This window comes from Coptis chinensis, chromosome 3, assembly GCF_015680905.1.
Source record: "Coptis chinensis isolate HL-2020 chromosome 3, ASM1568090v1, whole genome shotgun sequence".
Classification (NCBI taxonomy): Eukaryota; Viridiplantae; Streptophyta; class Magnoliopsida; order Ranunculales; family Ranunculaceae; genus Coptis; species Coptis chinensis.
Genome location: NC_141458.1, coordinates 72256218 through 72279537, shown reverse-complemented (window position 1 = coordinate 72279537; position 23320 = coordinate 72256218). Strand labels below are relative to the sequence as shown.

At 38.7% G+C, this 23320-nt stretch overlaps 1 protein-coding gene across 2 annotated transcripts; it reads left to right on the top strand.

Moving 5' to 3' along the window:
* The first annotated feature begins 1120 nt into the window (after positions 1 to 1120).
* LOC147510696 (F-box protein SKIP23-like) lies at positions 1121 to 10007 on the top strand. Of its 2 annotated transcripts, none has more exons than XM_086602575.1 (4): positions 1121 to 1774; positions 2068 to 2254; positions 2990 to 4789; positions 9512 to 10007. In XM_086602575.1, the coding sequence occupies exon 3, from the start codon at positions 4038 to 4040 to the stop codon at positions 4758 to 4760; it is 723 nt and encodes a 240-aa protein (XP_086458701.1). In that variant the 5' UTR covers positions 1121 to 1774; positions 2068 to 2254; positions 2990 to 4037; the 3' UTR covers positions 4761 to 4789; positions 9512 to 10007. The 2 variants fall into 2 exon arrangements, with proteins under 2 accessions (XP_086458701.1, XP_086458700.1); XM_086602574.1 differs by having other exon boundaries at positions 1128 to 1774; positions 9559 to 10007.
* Positions 10008 to 23320: the final 13313 nt, after the last annotated feature.

The window sequence follows — 23320 nt, the reverse complement described above, 5'->3', positions numbered from 1 at the left end:
GAATCTCGACTTTAATGGGACTTGAATGATATTCCACTTGTCCAAGTGATCTAGGATCTTTGTTCGGTAGAGTTTTAGAGGTTCCTTATCAATAGCCCAAGCTAGGTATATTGTTGAATCACTAAATTCTAAACTTAAACAAAGCTCATTTACAATCTAGATGAACATGACAGCTCTTACAGAAGATTTAAGACCCCTGTAAATTATGGTTCTGCTTGACAACCTTGTAAGTTTAGCAAACTTTTGCTGGTTAGAATAGAACTAAAGAGTGATTAAGGAATTTGGTTGTGTAAGTGGATCTTCCCACCACCAACTTCACTATAAAAGATGCAAGTAGCCTTATATTAACGACGTTTCAAAATGGCAGAAAATAATTGAAAGGCGATGTGTTGTGTATCAAATTTTTTAACTTGTGTAGGCGATCTAAAATTTATGTTCATCTGTTGTGAGTCCACTTACTCCTCATGTAAACAATATTCTTCATTTTTCTGATGAGCTTCTTCTTTAGAATAGGGAGTTTTAGCAAGAAAATTGTCTGGGATGTTGTTTAGGATTCTTCCAATCCTTTTCTGTGTACTTAATTTTGTTGATCAATCTAGTAGTCTGATATCAATCTCTGAAACTCTAGTATCATACTGCAATTGAAGTAGAATGAGAACTCTCTACTGGTCTGTACTAACATATAGGAGCAGAAGCTACAAACTTGATAGTCCATATACAATGGTTTACCAAGTTTCCCCAGATGATCACGTTCACTAGGATAGTCGTACCACCACTGAGGGAGCAGCTTTGATGAATGTCTTAAACTTCTGACAGTTAATGTATATGTATATATTAAAGCTCACCATTAGTCCATTAGGGTTAGGTTCTCTCCCCTATGTGGCAGTCATAAGGCTTGTATATCACCAGAATTTTCAATCCAGTTGATTTGCTTAGAAAGAGTACTGTAATGTATAGTGTTTTTTTTAGGTAAGCCTGATTTAAATGAGATCAGTAACTCAATAATGTTGGGGTGTTCAAACCCCAGACCTTTGGTATCATCAGTCAAAGGTTTTGCCAACTAAGCTAGCTGGCACCTGCACTAATAATGGGTATGTTTGCCTTGTTTGGTTTCTTCTTAAAATATAGTTACAGGAAAATATTTGATTGCAGAAGAAGGAAATGAAGGTATGAAATTTCTTTCTAATTGGGTTTTATTTTACTGAAGAAAATGTTCATTTGAGAAGGAATGCAGGCCGGTTTTACAATTTTTTGTTTTGTTGTGTGTGGCATAATACAGGTCAGTTCTGTGTAAACAAATCATTTGTGGCTTTGTAATTTTTAGTACCACCGAATTAGAATTAAGTATATCACACACAATATGTGTCCGACACAGACACGGGGATACCTATCCTACACAGATTATTTATGAAATATGACGTGTCCATGTAACATAGGAATTAAGTCTATCGTTTTTCATTGTGTAAAGCTACCGACTACAAGTTATCATTGCTGGTAGACATAGTAGAGTATAGGCTTGGAAGCCCAACACATACCTCAATGATTCCTCAAAGCTGCTCAAGGTTAACTAATCCAATTCAGTTGAAGCAGTTTTAGCATACACAGAGTCACGAAAAACTGGCAACGGCGTCATCACAAAGGATACACTTAATGAGCTAGGCAAACTTTGCCAATGACAAATGTGTTTGTATCAGTGTACAAGTAGTGGATGGTTGATCATTTGCCTCAAGGATTGAACCACGTATCTACTGGGAGCGGAGAACAAAGAAAGATGGTAAGCAAGCATTATGCTGTGTGGCTACGTAACTTTTGTTTTCTCAAATATTTATGCATGTGATACTGAAGATCTTGTCAAGTTACAGTAACACTTTAAAAACAAAACCTTTTTACTGTTCAGAACTTTCAAACTAATGATGCATTATAATGTTGTCATCATTATATCTTGCTACTGTCGGGGAAAAAAAACTACTGAGGATCATATCTGAAAACATAGCCACTTAGATCGAACCTTATTTATTTGTCAGGGAACAAAGTTAACTACTATCCGTTTCGCTATCTGCATTGCAGTTTTCTTTCGGTAATGGTCATACATTCATAATGCGTGTTTGGAATGGCTAGCAAGGGTGATACCACTTTCTTAACAGTGGTTTCGATAATGCATTGCAACAAATCCTTTTTGTTGGAATTGTGAAGGTTGCAGAGCTAAAGCTTCCACCAACAATCAGCGAAGTGGAACCTGGAACCGAACCCCTCTGTAAGGCGAACCCTTTGACTTTTATAAGATCATAAAGCCATTGAAGTTTGTTTCAATAGAATGTAAGCATAAAATGACCAATTAATCGACATTGTATATTTGATTTCAATTTAATCATTATGCAACTCTGATTTTTGTCTTGATTTTGTCATATCTCTTCTTGGAATGATTATTATATGAACATTGATTGTTAACACTATTCATATTGTTCTATGGTTCAAGTACAGTATTTTTGCAAAGCTAAAATAGTTTGATGTAAATAGGTTCATGCAGAAAGCTTCATATGCAAGGGGATTGCTAGAGTAGGTGCCTCGACGACATAAGTTGATTTAGTAGTGTTAGAAGGTTAAGGTTAGACTGACATCAGTGGATTCCTTCAATTGTCACAACTTTTTGATATGATAGCACTGGCTAGGACACAAATGCTTGGTCAAAATTTAGCTATATGCTGAGGATTTCTACGAACAAAAGGACACAGATGATATGTTGAGTGTGCAATCCATACATAATTCTTGGCATGCAAGTCAAAAAAAGAAATAAATCATTTTTTTTCGTAATCAAACTAGAACTACAGAAAGAGTGAATCTCATTTATCTTTGCTATTCTAGAATATGTTTCATTGATATAGAGCTGGTAAGTTCTGCTTTTGATCATATAATGTCTATGTTTTATTTAGTCTGATATATTGATGTACAGTTTAGTTCCTGGTAAATAATAGTGATCACTATGATGCAGGTTACTCGGGGGTCTCGCTATGGATTTAGTTCTGGACAGTCTCTATATGATCATTCAATCGTCCTCAAGCGTTTTGGATTTCAAGATGTTTAGACTGTTACCATATCTGATATATATCAAGTGCAGAATTAACTGGTAATTCTCTAATATTTTTTCATTTGATATCTAGAAGCTATTTCAAAACTGTAAAGCATCTTTTGATGTACTAAAGGTTGTGATTTTGGGAAACATTGGTTCGTAGGCCTCTCTTGGGAAGAAAACAAAAGAATAGTCCTTCTTGGGCCGAAGCTCAAATTCCCACATTATATATCAAAGAGGTTTTGGCCAATTATTGAAACGGTTCCAACTTCAAAGCTGTAAAGCACCGCACCGCCTTTAAAAAGAGCCTTTTACACTTTTCACTTTTCAGTTCCAAAACTTGCAATTTCCAATTTTCAGCCGCTGCAATTCTGTTTGAGGGTTTCAAAAATGAAACGTGGTTTTCTCCTCACATCACCCAAACCAAAACCAAAACCAAAACCACAACACAAACAAGTATTCTCAACAATAACTTCCAACACAGACCCCTGGTCATCACAACTACCCCAACACATTTTAGACTTAATACCAAAAAAAATAGACACCTTAGACGACCTTATCCGTTTTATTTGCGTTTGTAAAACATGGAGACTATCCGCTACACCCGTACTTCCTACAAACCATTTTTTATAAACCTTGGCTTATAGTCCCATACCACCACGTCAGCAAACCAGGAACAACATGTGACAAAACACTTGGTTTTTTCGACATTTCCACTCGCCAACTTTACAAAGTTGACGTGCCTGAAATAGTTAATCATCGTATCTGTGGTTCTTGTCGTGGTGGATGGCTTGTTACTGTTAACTCATTTGGTGATGTTCAGGTATTACATCCTTTTAGTAAAAAAGTTACAAGTCTTGCACCGGTTATACAACTTCCTGGTGTGGTTGGTTGTCATTATAATGATAGACAGAAGCTTGTTTTTGATGTTATTAAGAATGAGGCAGTTTGTACTATTACCTCGAGTTGCATGCGTGAGTTTTATATATACAAGGCTGTTATGTTACCCGGGGATGGGATTGTTATGGTGATTCATGGGTTGGATAGGAAGTTAGCGTTTTGTAAGGTTAGTGATGAGAATAAGAAATGGATTTCTATTGAAGGTGATGGTGAGGGGAAGTTTAATGATGTTACTATTTTTAAACGAGAGTTTTACGCGGTGAAGGATAATGGAAATGTTTATGTTGTTCGTGGTTTTGATAGTTCTTCGACTCTATTTGTTAAGTTGGCTATACACGAACCAGATAAGTTGGGGTATTATAAGAAGTACTTGGTTGAAGTTAAGGGAGAATTGTTTTTGTTAAATAGGGTTCGATATCCACTAGAACCTGGTGACGAAGAAGCTGATCTGACATTGGTGTACGTGATTAAGAAAATAGAATTGAATGGGCCTAAGTGGGTGAGTGTTGATAATTTTGACAATGATTGTGCTATGTTTGTAGGATGCAACGATTCGTTTACTCGTTTAACTTCAGATGTTCCTGACTGCAAAGGGAACTCTATTTACTTCACTGATGACTTTGTGGATGGAGTTGCTGATATGGATAACAATTTGGAAAACTTTGTCAAAGAACCAATTGGTTGCCAGGACATTGGTGTATGGGATATGACATCTGATGTTTTTGACAGATTAATCTATCCAAGTGCTTCCAAGTCAATGAATCCTCCACCTGTCTGGTTTACGGCAAACTGACACTAGCAGATTATGTTATATATTAGGAGGTATGGCTGAATTGTTTTTCTTAAGAGATTGTTCACTTGTATTTCATACTTTACTAGTTTTTGAGTGCTCTGACTATGACTTATTTACACTTATTATATGTTTGGTGGGTATAATTGGATCATTTAGATCTCTACATGCAATTTTGCTTATAATGTGCTCTTATCAAAATTTAAAATAAAACTACAGCACTTGTGTATGTCCTTATTATATTAATCTATCTAAAAGAATTTCCTCAATATATGGGGGATTGGGGCTAATGTTCTCGTTGATGGTTGTTGTATGTTTATTTCAATTTTGTGTTCTGTATATTTGTAGTCTCCTTGTATTAATGTAGGTAACCTCAACCTGCTTAAGTTAATTTGGAGATCGAAAGCCTGGAAAGTTAATTAATTTGAGTTTCTCCGTTCATTTATCAGTTATTGAGAGGATTTTTTTACCGCAAATGAAAAGATTATAAATGTGAAGAATGATTGGTGTTCACTTATGCTTTTTCTCTTGAGAAGTACTGACTGTAAGATTACAAATCAAACTGGATGTGTTTGGTTTGTTATTGTTTAGGTGCTGTCAGTCAAGAGATCTCTTAACATAATAATTTACTTTCCTGAGCAGGATTCAATATTACTAAACACTTATCCACAGACAATCGAATAGTGTATAAAACATGTTATGTTCTCATTTAATCTTTGCCGTCAAAACTGTTATTGAGGGTGCAGAAGTGTTCCCCTTCAAGAAATTTTGCTAGATAATCGAAAATGTAGTGTTATGCACTGTCATTTATAAGTATAATAAATATTATGTACAATGGATGTCTGCATCATTGTAGACTGAATATCCTGTCCGCTATACTTCTACTAATTATGTGCACAACTTCCCAATTGTATTTAGGGCTTTTAGCTTCTTTTTGCACTGTCTCCACCTTTGCCATGTTTGCTGTGGAGGTTTGCTTAAGTTAAATGTTTGAACTACAGTACAGGAATCGAGCTCAAGCCAGTGTTTCCTCCAGCCTCTTTCCAGTGCCAATTCCATACTCCAATCATTGGTAGAGATTCTGCCAAGTAGTTAGTGTTTTTCCTCCATTGAACTGGGTAAAAATTTCCACTAGAGCCTCTAAAAGTTTCCCTAGTAGAAGCCATTCCAGGGTTTCCTATATGGATCGCAAGCATTGTTCACCTTTTCAGACCTAAATTGGTATTTTAGTGAAAATTAATTGAGAAGTACTAACTTGTACCTTATCAAAGTACTTTCTGTAGGATGGGTTGTTTACTTGTTTAGACTCTTCATTTCTCCGTATATCTCTGTACTAGTCAAAGCGAGTATCTATGGATAACGTAGGATGGGTACAATTCTCTCATCATGCAGATCCTGGTAGATACAATTAGATTTAAAGTTGTTCAATGTTAGCGCAGGAGCACTAGACATGTGAAGAAGGCGAAGTGGAAGTTGCCAACAGACACATTACTCATTCCTCATCATTCTTCTCAGTTCAAAAAAAAAAAAACCTTTGGAGAAAATCTAAAGGGCAGCAGTCCATGTTCTCATGAGGCATTTTAAACTAGAATATGGCTCATAGGGCATCGAGCGATTTCTGCTGATTTCCATAATCCCATGTTATAACAGATTAAGAATTCAGTGACACTGTACTTTAAGATTGATGAACTGGATTGACACCATGTACCCCCACAAGGACACCAATTTTAAGAGAGGTGAGCTGAGAATATGTTTTGGCACATCGCCGCCATCAAGTGGAATGGGTGGAATAGTCTTCTTCTTCCCCGTCTTTATTTTCAAAAGAGACCTCCTGATCTTTTGCTATCATTGGGTTTCAGTTCAGAAGCTGATGATAAGAAAGACGACATTTTTTTTTTACCTTAATAAAGAGATGATGGGTGTAGGCAGACAGTCTTTGACTATGTATGTGATACATGGGCATGGAAGCTATTAGTAGTCTTATTAAGTTAGAAGAGTTTGCTACTTGTTTTAGATCTAGGTTATTTAGTAAGATTTCTATTTTGGTTTTTAAATAGAATTAAGAACAAGGTTTATTATATAAAGGCATCTAGGCCTTCTTTGTTAGATGGTTATTATTGATTATTAATTTTTTGTGAATTGTTCTTCATGTGTGAAGGTTTAAACCCTAGATTTAGGTGTTTATTTTATTAAACTCAATTGATGTTCATCCGTTGTTGAAGTTTCCGCCAACAAGATTACATCAAATTGGTATCAAGAACCATTAATTTTGTGGGAGATATTGTGATGGATTATCGAAGAAGAGGTAGAAGAGAGTTACCACTGCCGTGAAGTCCCCATGGATCGAAGTACCATACCGATTTTCATACTTGGAGAGATAGTGATTTAGATCGCAGCTGCCGCGCGAGATTTCCTCCTTTAAGAAAGTATGAACCTCCCTCTAGATTTCATTCCCCAACTCCCAATTGCCGCCGCCAAAATTTTGAGCCGCGAAGATCGTATTTTCATAATGAATTCTACGATTCCGATGAAGAGGAGTCTTTTATTGATTCCGATGAAGATGAGTATTCCAATGAGGGATATTCTCACCAAAATAAGTATGCTGATCCCGAGACATAATACCCATCCCAACAACATCTCATTGATGAGTTGTTATCCTGTTTTGATCCCCAACCACCGGTGAGGAATCTCGACAGATGTCACTTTCATTTTTCTAATAGTCGAAAACCGGACAATCAATACCATCAACATGGTGTTGATCGGTCAAGTCGTTATAGATCTGTTTTTGATCGACAACCATAGCAGCGTACTCATGCTTGGGTGGTTGCACCAACACCCCAAACCCATAGGCATCATGAACACCAGCAAAGTAGGGAAAATCAGGGAGGACTTTTTACTTTGGATTCCCAACACAATCAGCTGAGACATTAAAGGAATAACAATCAGCAGGGTCATGTTCCTTGGAACCAGTGAGTAGACAATGACTTCCAGCCTTACCACCGTCGCCGTCATGGCCAAAAAGATGGTGTTACCTTCGAAAATAGTTTTCTCCCACGGAATTCAGATAAAAGAAGAAGACAACTTCGTGTTAGTGATGATCATGGTGTCTTACCACCTCACCAGTTCGACCGAGGGAGACGAAGACCTTCTATTCGTGCACCACTTAAAGTTCCTACACAGGCTTTCCACCACCAGGCTAAAAAACTTGAGAATATAAACTTAAATGCCTGAGTAATATTCCACCCAATGACTGTGGTCCATATAATTCACCACCTTGCAAACATCACCATCTCCCATCTCTTGTTTGTTCAATTCCCTGTCTACAAGCAGGTCAGTCATCACCTTGCCATTCAGCCCCGTTGAATTGTGATTTCACATTGAATGAAAAACGGGAGAAAAAGTGTGCAAAGGGAAAGGAACAAGAGACAACCCATTTTGCCACCACTATCTGCACAACTAGTTTCAATTGTAAGACCAGCAGAACCAAGTAATGTTTCCGAAGTTCCTATTTTCCTACCAACTGACAATGGACATCAAAACTTGGGTGAGGTTCAGAACAACTTGCTCATTGTTGATAGTGAAAGACGAGTTGACGATGATGCTTGGGCCATACTGCCTTCTAGTGCATAAATGTGCATAGAAAAAGTGGAAAATGGCAATTATGTGAAATTTCCAGCACAGGAAACTATTACCGATAACGAGGAGAACCAGTCCACTACCAATGAACTTTTGCCTCAAGCCCACCAATTATCTGATACAATTCCAAACGTTACTTTCAACTAGTGTGTGGATCCTTTTGTGTCTGTTCAGGAAAAGAATATTTCTTGGTTCACGAACAAGTTCCTTTGGTGGATGTATCATGAATTAAAGCCTAGCAACTATTCCCATAATTACACCATAATAACATTGTGGTACTTGATTATGTTTGAAAGCCGATACAAAGCCAGAATTCGAGGATGAATTTTCTGCAACCCAAGGAGGGTGGAGTATATGATTATGAACAGTTTTTGCATATTGGTGGATTTTCCTATCATCAAACTTGGGGACAAGTTTCTTTTAAGCGGGGGAGTATGATGCATGGACATGGAAGCTTCTAATTATATTATTAGTAGTCTTATCAAGTTAGAAGCGTTTGCTACTTGTTTTAGATCTAGGTTTTTTAGTAAGGTTTCTATTTTGGTTTCTAAATAGAATTAGAAACAAGGTTTATTATATAAAGGCATCTAGGCCTTCTTTGTTAGATGGGTATTATTGATTATTAATTCTTTGTGAATTGTTCTTCATGTTTGAAGATTTAAATCCTTGATTTAGGTGTTTATTTTATTAAACTCAATTGATGTTCATCCATTGTTGAAGCTTCTGCCAACAAGATACATCAGTATGCTTCTTCTTTTACTTAACTGCTTTGAAGAAAAATAGTTAACACCATCGTATCCATTCAGATATTCTGTAAATTTACATGTTGCAAGTTATGGCCATTTGTAGTAGACTCAAACCACACTATACACTGCTAGGGTACTCGTTTTTACACTGCTAGGAACTCGTTTTAAAGGTTGGTGTCGTTGCAGCCAATTTGAATCTAATATGAGATGAGTGACTTCTTGCATGTGGTTGGTATGATAGTAACCAACCAGTAAATTGTCACATCGTTTCCGGATTTCCCTAATATAACAGGTCAATTGCTTTCTATGTTTTTTTGTTTTCAAAGGGGTTTTTGGTTTTTGTTTTTGAGTTAATTGTTGTGTTATTATTAGGGACCAGTGATACTCTGCTCTTATTCAGACTTTCTGCTATGTCACAGCATCTGAAGAACGAAGAAGCAAAATTAAAGTGCAGTTAGTCGCTGAAGTATGATACTTCCTAGGAATGTATGTGTCCAGTAGCTCTGCCGATCATGGCCCTTGTCGTTGTACCAGGAGGTCTTTGGTTAAGTTGTAGTATGCTGCGATTGCCAGAGTTTAGTGTAAGTGTGAATGGTAGTGCTGAAAATGTCCCCTGGCAACTGGAGAGTATTTTGTCAGAGTTAGTTTCTCTTAAGAAGTCTTTTGTTTTCTGTGGAGTAGTCTTTTGTACTAAAGGTGTGATCCAACATGCTCACTTGTTGGCTGAAGTCAAATATCGACCTGGGTTGTAATGCGTCTGTCCCTATGTCAGTTCAAGTTTCTTTTGATTGAGTCCAGCACAAGTTGTATGAACTTTTTGCTACAAGTTAATAATATTTTGCTTTGTAAAAAAAGGTCTTTGCTTTAATACTCACTTTCGTCGGGGTTAAGGGTTGTGAGCAGCAACCTCTACTCTAAATTGACATGCAATTTATGATGTGCCTTGGTTGATATTTTCATTGAGTGCGTCAGGTCAGATGGGAAATGCTTCAAGTAGTATCTGGGGCAACACACTTGAAACAAACTTCGTAGCGTTCATGCTTGCCAATGTTGGCTATTTACTCACTTCTCTAACTGAATTTGGTTCGAATATTTACTCACTTCTCTAACTGAATTTGGTTCGAATCTGGTATCTATGCTTGCTCCACTGGTCTCATGTCTGCTGGAGTAAAGTGGACAGTTCCGATAGAAGTTCTCTCTTTTATATGGCTTAATATACTTTTTGGTCAATTGACACGCCTAAATAACGTTTTGGAATTTGGAGACAGATGACATATCATTTACTTAACCATGCAACTGATTCTTTTTTAGATAAGAACCATAAAACTGATTCAAGCGAAGATTTAGCTAACATTATTTACAAAAAAGGTACTGGTCACTTTGTCGGGACTCGGGTGACATGAAGTGTTGAAATATGAATCCAATATCAGCAATGTATTGTAAACTAATTCGGTAGTCCCTATTAGGTGTTGTGAATGATATGATACGAGGAAGAATCGTTGCTCGTTTTCAGTTTTCTGTTTTCAGTTCTTTTCACCCATTGCCCCACTGCTTCCCATCTTTGGGTTTCGTTGCCAAGCATTTTGTACGCTCCAAGTCTCCAACTACTATACTGTGGTCGTTGATGGTACGAGTGGGCTTGTACTCAGTGTCGGTGAGCCGTGAGCATGTATGGGCCATCTTCTTTTGTGCTGCTAGTTGAGTTTTATGGAAAGTTGAAGTTTTCACGACTGGAATTGTACCGAATGTAATGGCTTGGCAGTTGGCACAACGATCACTTTGCAGTCAGAATGAACAATTAAGTAATTAACTACAATAAAAACCATCTCCAATATAATTCCTATCCTCACTTCTCTTCCTTTAAGTCTTCAACTAAGCGATGAATTAAAATTGTGAGTATCTAGTATGGAAGCTCAAGTGTAAGGTAAGTGGTTTATACTACCTCATTTTTATAAGCACCATTTCCGGAGTAACTTTATAGGCGTATGTCATTTTTACGAGCATTTTATTATAACTTGAAATCTTGAATACGTCCATATTTTCTATGCACAAATAATAACTATCTTGATTTCTAGTTCTATTTAGAAAAATCACGATGGATTGGTTTGAGGCCGCGTTCGTTTTGTTGTTTGCTTTTATCTCAATTCCGAACTATATTAAACTTCCACGTAAAAGTCATTTTTTTGGGATATTAAGCTGAACAGAGAAGCTCATGCACGAACTTGTGCGAGTATGGAAATGAGGAATTTTGATTTCCGTGGTTGTTATGGTTGTTGGTATGGAGTATTTCGAGAACCATTCTCTCGATCTGTTTGGGTATACCAGTGTCAGTCCCTTAGAGTATGTAGATGTTGGTGTTTACTGGACAACAACCTGATGATCTGGATGATAGGAAATGACTGCACTCTTCTCGGGATAAGAGTTGCCTACGTATCAAGTTTTTTGGGGTAAACTTGAATTAAGCCTTACGTAATTCATCTCTCTCTATTTATAGATGTTTGAGCTGACCTTCCATATTTGCTTTGGACCGCTATGAAGTGTAAATCTATCTTGATGATTCGCTATTACTCTGCTGTTACACAGTTAATGGCTCCATGATTATGGTGTTGATTGAGCTCCAAGATTGTGCTAGTTGGGTTGCTTCCATAAATGGCTGTAACTGATGCTATGGACAATCTGGGTGGTGGGTCGTGGGGTACGATCTGATGGTGTTGGATGAGTTGAAGGAGGATGACCTGGTATGTGGACACGTGTACTGTAGTGTGGAACGGAGGGTACTTACACAGCCCCCTTTATTTTTTTATTCGTTCGTTGGACAACTGTTGCGTAGAAAATGAACGGTTTAAAAAGTAAAGTTTGAAAGCACGTATCTGATAGCTGTTTGTTTCCAATTTAGGTTTTGGAAAATGTACGGGAATTGTTGGGCTGGATTTGTGGGCCTGAAATTACGGCGATTTGTGGGCGAGTAATGATTTATATATTTGGGAACACGAAACGTTTTTGTAGTCTCTCGAGGTTTTGGCAGCTGAAGGGTTTTGACTTGTTAAGGGCTTCTCTTTCTCATTTCTCCAACTAGGAAAAGAAGGAAAAGAAAAAACAGAGCGAAAGAAAAAAAGAAAAGAAAAAACTTTTCTCATCTTCGGTATCAAATGCGTCTTTTGATCTTGCAAACTTTGATCTTTTGTTTATTCTAGAATTCGTAATGTCTGCTACCAGTGATAGCTTGAGTGGTGAAGTTGAAGTTGATGAATGGAGAGAGAGAACAGTAAGTGATGAAGAGGAAGATGTTGAAGTTAGGTCTCGTAGTGGTGATGAGGCTTTGTCGTCTCCACTATTGGAGACGAGAGCTGAGGATGCGAGGAGGCCTAAGTCGGAAGATTGTTATGCTTCTCTGAGGGAGGAGTTTGGCTGGATGAAAGCCGACCTGGCCATGTACGACCTGAGGGGGGAGAGGAATTTATTTCATAATTACTACGTTCCTTGGGGTGGAGGAGTAGTTGTTTGCTATGGATAGTTCAAGGCTAGAATGAGATTGCCTCTATCCCGTCTTACTGTGGAGGTGTTGAATTATTTGGGAAAAGTCCCTTGCCAGTTCGTAGAGAACAGTTGGAGGATCTTCCATGTGTTGGATCTGTTAAATGATAGGGGTTATAATATATGTTTAACATATGTGTTGAAGTACTTTGTTGTGAGGAGGTCGGGTGCTATGAATTTCAGTTTTCAGGTCGGTAGGGGGAAATCTCCTGTTATTGTGGGGGTGAGTAAGGAGGAGTGGAGTCGTAGGCTGTTTTTTGTTGTGGGTAAATATTGCCCTCCTAGTTTGGAGTTGGCAAATCGTGTTGTACAGTTTGTTGGTAGGTCGTTGCTTTTAGGTCGTAATGTGTGTATGGTACATTATGATTTGGACGTTCTAATTTATTTTGTTTTGTTTTTGCAGAGGTTTCTATTCGTGGTTGTACCAAGACCGGTGTTATAGAAAGGTTTGCTTGCTTGAGCTGGGAGGAGAAATGAGCTTTGCTGGGGAAGGTTGCTCATTATTTTAAGAGGCGTGGGGGAGAGAAAATTAACTGTAAGAAGTTGGAGCAAAAGGAGAGGGCTCGCAAGGCTGTTGTTGTTCTCCCTGATTCTAGCTCGGATTCTGCCATGGAGAGGGAGAGCCAAAAGAAAGCACCTGTTTCTGGAATGAGAAAGGCTGGAGGGGCTAGTGATAGCCGTTCTGGGGCAGCTAGGACGGGTGGCGTGGCTACTGATAGCCGTTCTGCATCAAGACGCTCTGAGGTGGGTGATGTGGATCATTTGGCATCCCAACGTTCTGAGTTGAGGGATGGAGGATGCTCTGCATCCAACTGCTTCTCTACTGGTGATGCGGATCGTTCTGCATCCAACCGCTTCTTCTCTGGTAATGCAGATCGTTTTGCATCCACCCGTTTTGACTCGGGTGCTGGAAGTGCTGGTGGTCTTGCTGTTGATCATGCTGGTGGAAGTGCTAGTGGGGATGTTGATGCTCCCACTTTCGTTCCGGAGGCCTAATCTGAAGAGGCGCTCCGAAGTGGTTGAGACGGAGGGGGCTAAGAGGTCCTGAACTGAGTCGGAGGAACGACCTAGTACTATGGAAGGTTGTACTTCTTCAGGTCGGGTACCTTTGAAGAAGATGAACCTGATTGATTTGGCTGTTGACGCTGGGGTGGCTGAGGCCCGTGGTAAGAAGAAGGTAGGTGATGGTGAGCCTGCTACTCAAGGGGTCAGGTAGTGTGGCCCCCAGCGACATGAGTGGAGATGACATTCTGGACAGGTTCGTCATGTATGAGGACCCCCTGTTAGTGGGCTAAGAAAGTTTGTTAAGAATGGGGACTGCAACTTCAAGTCCACATTGGTTGCTGGAGGGTTGATGGAGAGCATTGTTCTTGATGGAGATAGGCGTAAGCTGGATGGTATGAGTCTTGATATGAACCTGAAGGAGATGGATCGGTCGCTATGCTATGTGAGTATATCCGTCCTGAGCTTGTTTTCTTTGGGCTTTGTCAATATTGATCCAATTTAATCTTGATTTGTTATGTGTCAGGTTCTGGCCATGTACAGGAAGTTGAGGGAGATGGCATCTATCTCCGATCTGTACCAGAAGGAGTTGGATGCCAGCAAGAAGGCTTATGGCAAACTGGTGGCCGAGCAACAGGTGGAGAGGGTTGAGGTCGCGGTCGGAGGGCAAAAAGAGTTGGGTGGGAAAGTGGCTCTGCAAACCCTCTCTTGACTCTGCAAAAGCTGGAGGTTCGGGAAAGAGGCTCTGGCTCTCATGCAACCCTCTCTTGACTCTGCAAAGAAGGCGAGGTTCAAAAATGGGGTCGCCGAAAGTGCAAGAAAGCACGGCCGTTCTTTGACGAAATGAGATTGAATATAACAACCTGGTTGATTTGGTGGAAGGTGGTGATACTTACGTTATGGTAGATGATTTTATGGAGCTAGATCGTAAGTATGAGCTCCTCAAGATGTCAGTTGAACGTGGGGCTGCAACAGTGTCTGCTGAAGATACTGGTGCAGATGCTAGTAGACGATCTGACCTGCCATCCGATCTAGGTGTTGCTCCAGCTGCCTCTTCTGGTAATGTTGTCGAAGATTTGTAAACTGTTGGTGATGATCTGGCTAGCCGCTCTGGTGCTGTACAGGGCGGCGAGCTGGATCCTTTGAATGTTGATCAAGTTTCTCCTGTTGTGTTGTCTTGAGCTTCTCTTGTTTGATTTTGGTTGGCTGTTTCTTTAAACAATATTGAAATATTTGTGCTCTTGCTACTGATAAACACTACTTTTGATGATGGGGATACTGGGGTCGTTTTCCTGGGATGACCTGGGGGCATCCAGTATTTAACCGAATTTGTTATTCAAGTAGAAGTATTTAAATTACTTACTTGTTGAGATTGTGCTTGAGGTTTGTATGCGTGTGATTGCTTTTGTTGTCATTGCTTGTTGTTTAACGACCTGTGTTGTATTGCGGTAGCATTGATGAACTGCTGGACTTGGGTAGGTCGCTTGATTGTAACAGGTCATAGAGATTTTGTGTACGACCTGGTAGTTTTGCATAGTTGACACCTAGGGTTTGCCATGTTTAGGTGTGTGTAAGTCGTTCCTTTTGGGGGAATCTGCTATAATTAGCCTTTGAGTGACCATTATAGTTGAGTCTAACTTAAACCATTTCGAGATCGTAAGTTGACTTGGAGTCCTTTTGGGGGTCCCTTGGATTGCATTTGTCTAATAATTGGCCTTTGAGTGGTAATTACAGTTGAATCATACTTAACCCTAGCATTGCCGTTAAGTTGATTTAGGGTCCGTTTGGGGGATCTTGGTTTGAATTGATTGATAATTGACCACTGCGTGGTTGTTGTATTCTTGGCTTTTTCTTTGATGTATGACCTGACATTGTGATGTCCTAGGTCGAGATACGTAGTGCAAGATGCATTGTACTCATGTAATGCAAAAATGACATTTGTACTCGAAGTGAACTTTTATTCATATCGACTTACATATCTGGAGAAAAATTTATTGATAAAATCACTTTAGGAGAATTGTATTTCAAGGTCGGGGAAGTATGTCACCGAGCTGAGTTTTGATCCAGTACGCTCCGTTTCCAACGACTCTGTCAACTATGTATGGTTGATAAAACATAAAAATGAAATAGTTTTACCTACGAAATAAAGCGATGAAACTCTATACGAAAGTAAAACTACAAACTATCTTACGATGCTAAATTGCTTATCAAAGTTTCTACTCTCAATTCTATCGAAATAGCGTGGAGTAACAAATTCGTTCCACTCCTAGTTCTCTAGCATGGAATGTTTTCTAGTCTAATTAATCGGTCTTAAGTCTAATGAGAGCTTTACGAGGGGGAATTATACTACGATGCAACTACCCACAAGATACAAACTATAATTGATTAAACTACGGAAATACTACGTTGATTATATAATAATGAATTAGGGGGGATTGATTCCACCTTAACTCAACTTAACTCACTGACGACGAATAGTCGTAATCCGAATTGAACTGCAACGCAGAACAATTGGTTCTTCCTAATCCCTAATTACACATGACATTTCTACCAATTCATAACTAGCATGTGAACGATTAAACCCATTCTCATGGCGAATTAATCGTTTCTAGAGTGGAATAGAAATTACGACGACTCTACGATAATTGGAATCAAGCTTTCATCAAGGCTTCTCAACCCCCTCTAATGGAGGTTTAGCCGAGAATCATTCCTCAATCATTTCCATATGAATCTAAACTAAACATAATATCAAGATGCGAAATTTACTAATCTAAATTAAACAATAATTAAATTCTAATTAACAACTAAGAAATGATAATCAACAAGAATTAAAACTAGATCTAATAGATTGAAATAACAAAAATTGAAATGACAAGAATAATAACTATTTTATTTATCTAATGAATGATATTCAATGATTCAAGAAATTAATCTAAAACAAGAAATGAAATTCTAAAACTAAGTTCTAAAACTCATTAATGGAGGCTAACTAATCTAATTCTAATCTAGGTCTAACTATCTACCATTAACAAAGAGCTAAACTTTTGTTTTTATACTTTCAGATCCAAAAATCGTGCATGGGCTTGGAGCCATGTTTTGGGCCAGAGAATCAAGCCCAAAACCCAATTCTTTCAGTCCAAAAAGGCCTCTTCAGCTGCAGTTGGCTTCAATAGACTTTTCGTCCACTTCTGCTCCTCTGATTGGGTCAAGGCTTAGACCATTGGAAAGCTCTTTCGAGAGCGGTCGTTTTGACATAAGGTAGGCCCCATTCCGAGGACTGAGTCCAAAGATACGACCTTCGAAAATTTGGTCGACTTATGTCTTTGTTTTACACTGCGTCGACTTTTCAGCTTTTGGCCGGGCTTTAGAAAGGCTTTATCTTCTTGAATCTTGGCCTTTAATCACGGAACTCTTTAGTAACCGACCTTTGCTCCTTTATCTCACTAAAGTGGCACATTTACGCACATAATGGACTTTGAAGCCCGAAATGCATAAAACACGTGTCGGTGTTAACTCTTAATTATTACTCACATAATTGGTCTAAAAGTATGATTATTAAGGGGTTAAAACTACAGTTTTGGGCTCTTATCAAACCACCCCAAACAGCATTTTGCTTGTCCTCAAGCAAAGATGAGAAATTAGAATAAGTGACCAAAAATGGAGTTCTATCTACTCTCGTTTATTTGAGTCGCGATTGCATTGACCATATCACGAACAAGGCCTTAAAACACTAAGAATTCCCTAGTAGAAGTTATAGTCTCGTGAGAGTTTTCGATGAAGGTACTCACAAACTTCATCTATACTACAACGACTAAGAAATAAAACTATTGTTTCCTTATTCATGCTCTAAATTAACTATACCTCACTTGCAATGCATATAGAGTAATCAAGTTCTAAACCTAAAGCTAATATATGCATAATAATCAATCATCTATGAATAAACATATATACAATGAGTAATGCTATGAAATGCAGATGCACAGTCCGTTTATGAAACTTTGGAATAAGCGTCCTTAAGTAGGTTCTCACATAAAAGTCAAGACAAAAATCACTTTCGATTTTTCCACTCAAGTTTTGCTACTCCGATTAATGCGGTGGGCATACTTTACCTTATAATCTCAATGACACACAAAGGAAGCCGGAAGTTGATCAAACACATCGCCACTTACTATCCCACTAACCTATTCCTAATTGAGCTAGAGGTCTTTATTAGGTGTTCTTGGGGATTAGGAGATGGTTTAAGAAGGAAGGAAATGGATATTCAAAAGGGACAAGTCTGAGATAATAGAGTCTTCATATTATGTAACTAGAGAAAACCTTGTTATTTACTTTTGCTTCTACACTTTGTTTCCATCCTTAGCCATATTTTTTTTTTCCCTTTTTCTTTGGCTTTTGACTCCTTTTATTCTATTTTTTTGGAGTTTTTATTTTATTTCTATTTTTATTTTTATTTTCTTTGGATGGAAACTTCTTTTCTTTATTTTCTGAAGCAATTAACTAACTTTTGTTTACATAGGTTTTTCTCTTCTTCTTTCTTCCTTATTCTATTCTCATACTTATCTAAATTGGGTAGGTTGATTTTTTTTTTTTTTTTTTATTTTGTTTTGTAACAGGGGTAAAAGGATTTGTGGTTTATGAAAGGGCTAATAAAAGGCTCGATTAGGCTACTAGCGGAAAATATACTTAGGTCGGAATTTCTAGCTATATCGATCCAAAAAGGGCCTAAATTCTCTCTTAAGACATGGTTTAGTGATCAAGCAAGTGGACGTGTGATATCTCTATCCGGATTTTACTTCTCCCTTTGTGTCATTTCTCAAATGTTTATTTCATATAAGGCTTTAGGCTATATTCTCACGTGGATTTGTAGAATAAGTACTCTAGCCTAGATTTCAGAAAACTTCTTGCTAACAATCATCGATACTCATGTAATATATTTATAGATAGATGCAAAGATTATTACCTACATATTAACCTAAGTTTCTAAAAATTATTAATTGCAAAAGCTACATTGAGACTTCTAGATTGTTAAGAGCATAGAAAAGAAAACAATACCACTATTCCTAAGTGTATAGCATAACTTATTTATTTATATTTTTGAATTTTTGAAATTTTAACTAGAAAACAAATGCATATTATACATATCTATATCCTAACAGATGCCTTAATTACCGCGTTTTTCTCTGCCCACCCCCAAACAAAGAAGCATGCTTTGTCCTCAAAGCATTTAAATAAAGAGGGTAGAAAAGTACCATCAAAACGCGGCGTGAAATTCTGGAACATCTGCAAAACAAGGTTAAAAACATACTAATATAAAACCGACGAACTCTATAAGAGTTCCACCCATTATGGGGTTAATGGACTTAAATTGCTTGGGACATAAGCGGACACTAAATGGAATTAAAACTTACCTTATCTCCCTGACATGCATATTATCTACCCAATAGCACCATGGGTCTTGTATTTCATGGGCATGGCAAGTCCAAGAACAATTGCTAGCAAGAACCATAAAAGCGGTTCCCGACCCTCGTGTGTGATCACCTCATGAGTCCAAACACCATAAGTAGTGCTTGGGACCAAATCTTCGAAAGACTGTTCGGTATTATTGTAGGAGATGTCATCTTGAAACTACGCCTGAACAGCTGCAAATGACCAGGAACAACCCGTAGAAAACTGGAAATTTCACGGTCTACGGAAGTCGAGCCTAGCGCTCCACTTGAAGCCTAGCAGTCGCCTCGGGTTTTTTTTTTTTTTTTTGAGGGAGCGAGGTGGGGGTAAGAATAGGAATTTGAGTGATCAAGAATGGAAAAACTAACACTTACACCCCAAACAAATTTTTGAAAACAGGTTTGTAAAAATTTGTTTTAAAACGTGGGTCTTTTAAGGTCAGATTCTCGAGACTTGCTAGATTACTATTTTTATAGCTTTAAACTTTTTTACTTTTTATGAATTAGGTTTAATATAAAGGAAAACAATAAGCAGTTAGGACATAATTCACACCATAGAGAAACATGACTCAAAAACCAAGAAAACATGCAAGAGTGGAAAACGTGAATTATGTGAACCGTGGACTTAGGATCCGGTACTTACAACCACACACTCCATAGGGAGGGCCCGGTTACCTGAATGGTGCATCCACCAATATATGGAAATGAAAGGAAATGCACCAAACACAAAAATTGAGTCGTTTATAGTCAGATACTCGAGACTTTATCTAAATATATGTATGAATATGCAGTTTATCATATATCAACAACCCAAAAATAGTTGTGGATCGTTCCATAAATAAATATCACAGAAAACATATCCAAACACAATCAAGCACCAAGATTTCCCTCTGCCGCAGCCTAGTGGAATGAAAGCCGAAGTCGGATAGACCTATAATATAACCGAGCATGCACCTTATGTTTCATCTTTGAACGAGAGGGTGTCCTAGTGAATAAGTGTGGAAAAGTGAATGGTTGTGGAAAATATGGTGGATTGGGATAAGTTTTAGAGGGAAAGCATGGAAAAAATGAGGATGTGGGTTTAGCACAAAACTCATTCATGGTGTAGTTAGGGACCCGCTCAAGTCCGAAAATGAAGGTGTCAAGTGGTTTATCCTTGGGAAGTATTTGTTTACTAGGTGGATTTAAAAAATCATGAAGCCGCGGGAGAAACTAAAGGATCGAAAGTGCAAACTTCGAGGTTCCTTTGAAAAGGTGGAGGGTGGGGAATATTGGTGATGGAAGGTGAATGATTCTCGGCTAGAGCTCTCAAGTCCATATTATCCGAAATCTTGATATATGCAAGACATTCCTCAATAGGTGGTCAAAAGGATCACGGGATAAAGATTGAAAAATTCATCTTCCGTCATAGCATCAAGGGATGAATGGTTGTTGGCAAGGGGGACTCGCTGAAGTGGTAAAGAAGTGTGCAAAAAGAGTTCGCGAGAATTCTTCTTCGATTTTGTCTACTACCGGGGAGTCATTGTTAAAGTCGAATTTCGAAGGAAAGGAATTTGTTAATCTGTTTCTCGGAAACATGTTTTTGAAGTAATCTTGAGCTAAGCTCGATCATGCTAACCTCGCCATTTGTAGATGAATCGGGATCTTGTGTCCTCGTTTTGAAAACATTTACCTCAACGAAAAGATGGCCAACGGACAAGAACATCGAACCATCACGGCGGTTTATGAGCGTTGGCGGTAGCCAAGAAGGGGCGCCCTAAAATGATAGGTGACAGAGTCGTTAGTGACTTACGTGGTCGAGGATAATGAAGTCGGCCGGGTAGTAAAATTTTGGACTTTAACCCGGACGTTTTCAACCACACCCTTAGGATACTTAATAGACCGATCGACTAATTGCAATGTCATTTTAGTAGGTTGCATCTCCTCTGAACCTATTTGTTTATACAAATAAAACGGGAGTAAGTTAACACTAGCCCCCAAGTCTAGTAATACGGTCGTCGTGTGAGAATCTCCTAAGGTGCATTGTGCAATGGGGCGACCGAGGTCCTTGTACTTAAACAATTCCATTATTTTTCGGATAAAGTTGGGAACCTGCTCGGTTAGAAAGGCGTCTTTAGGTATGTTGGTCTTACGCCTAGTAGTGCCTGACTCCTTAAGAAACTTAGCGTGGTTAGGTAGCTTTTTTATAGCTTCGAGAAAAGGAAGGTTTATCGTTAGATTTTTGAAAACGTTCCTAATCTCCTCAAAGTTAGTATCCCTGGTTAGCATGGCTAATTTATGAGGGAACGGTGGTTTCGCTCTATATTTAGCGTATGGCTCGACTTGATGTGTAACCTTGGCTTTCTGTTTCTTAGGTTGTGGTTTAACTGGTACCTCTACAGTGGTAGGTTCTTCAGTTTCTATTTCGGTATCTAGTTCGATATCCGGTGTGTAGAATCTTGATGGGGTAACTATAGGCATAGTTACTTTGTTATCAACCACTCTCCCGAACGGAGAGTGGTGATGGCATTTAGTCGACCTACGGATGTAGTTTCGCACTAGTATCACCATTTACCTCAAAGGTCGTGTTTGTTTGTTCTAGGGTTGGGTATCGCTTTGCCCGGAAACACTTTTGGTTGGGCTTTCTCTTGGGCTAACCTGTTGGTTTAAATTATTAACGGATTGTAGAATGTGTTGGTTAGATTGAGCCATGGTTTGGAAAAGTTGTTGGCTCACTTGTATGAAGGTGTCAAGACGATCCGGTTGTGTGGGTGTAGTAGTCACGAGTGGTGTGACTAGAACTATCTCGCATTGATTATTTATGGGCGGATTGTGATAGTTATTATTTACCGAAACGATACCTCTATTAGCATTATAATTATTATAACTACATTGACCTTGTGCTTGACTTTGTCGAGGTTGCGCTTGGTTGTTATAGTTATTATAATTACCTTGATCCTGTCCTTGTTGTGGTGGAGCTTGGTTATAACTGTGTGTTGGCCTAACATATTGATTATTGTACCCTGTAGGTGTGACTTGTTGGTTATTTCTCCAACCGAAGTTGGGATTTTGTCTCAAAGGCTTAGGTTCACTATTAATGGAACAAGAATGTTCATAGGCTATAGGGCGATGGGAGTCGGGATGCTTTCGGGACTCAAACAGAAAACTACATGGATTTGAATTTACATTCATGACGGGGATAGACTTTTGTTGTACGTAAATGGCCTCTACCTTTTTGTGAGGGATTCAATTAGAGTTTTAAGCCCGGGATCTGATTTAACCTCAAACATCTTGGTAGCCTTAATCGTTGAAGAAGAACTAGCGGAGCGGAGTAATCGTCACTACCCCCAATTATTATTACGCTTTAGTCCGATCTTCCAAAATTTATATGCCTCTCGAGGCTCCTTTACTTAGGAAACTACCCCCATTCATTATGTCTAGGACTTCTTTATGGTGGTGTAGAAGTCCTTTGAAAAAGCAACGAACTAACGTGTCTTTTGCTAGGTGATGGTGTGGGCACTCTATAAGGAGATCGGTGAAACGATTCCAAGCCTCGAAAATGATTCATGAGGATTCTATCGAAAGAAGTGAATCTTGGAAAGCATTTCATCCGTCTTTAGGGGGTGGGTAAAATGTTCCATAAACAATTTGAACAAGTTTGGCCCACGAGTCCACGAATTAGGCTTGGGCGCTAACCAAGACGCCGCCTTATCAACTAAGGTGAAAGGGAATACCCTCAATTTAATTTGTTCCGCACCAACCGTAGGATGGTGGAATGTTGTAAGGACTTGTTCAATCCTACGCATGTGCTGATAAGGTTTTTCATGGTCTAAACCTTGGTGGAATGTTGTAAGGACTTGTTCAATCCTACGCATGCACCAACCGTAGGTTTTTCATGGTCTAAACCATGAAAAACGGGTAACAAATTAAATATATTTGGGGGGATGCGGAAATCCCCCACTGGGTCTGCTAGAACGATGCAAGATTTAGGGCTATTGCTCAAGGCTTTATAAAAGTCAGAGAGAGGAATCTCTTTCTTCATCCATAATATCAGGTGGTGTGTGTGAAATAGTAGCTAGAGGTGTAGTGGGTGGGAAACTAGATAGACTTGTTTGTTGATGTTGCCGTGTAATTACGTTTGTTGTTTTTCTTCGACCAGACCTTAATCTCATGCAAGACTAAGTCGAACTTAACTAAACATGCAACACTCCAAACAATTCTG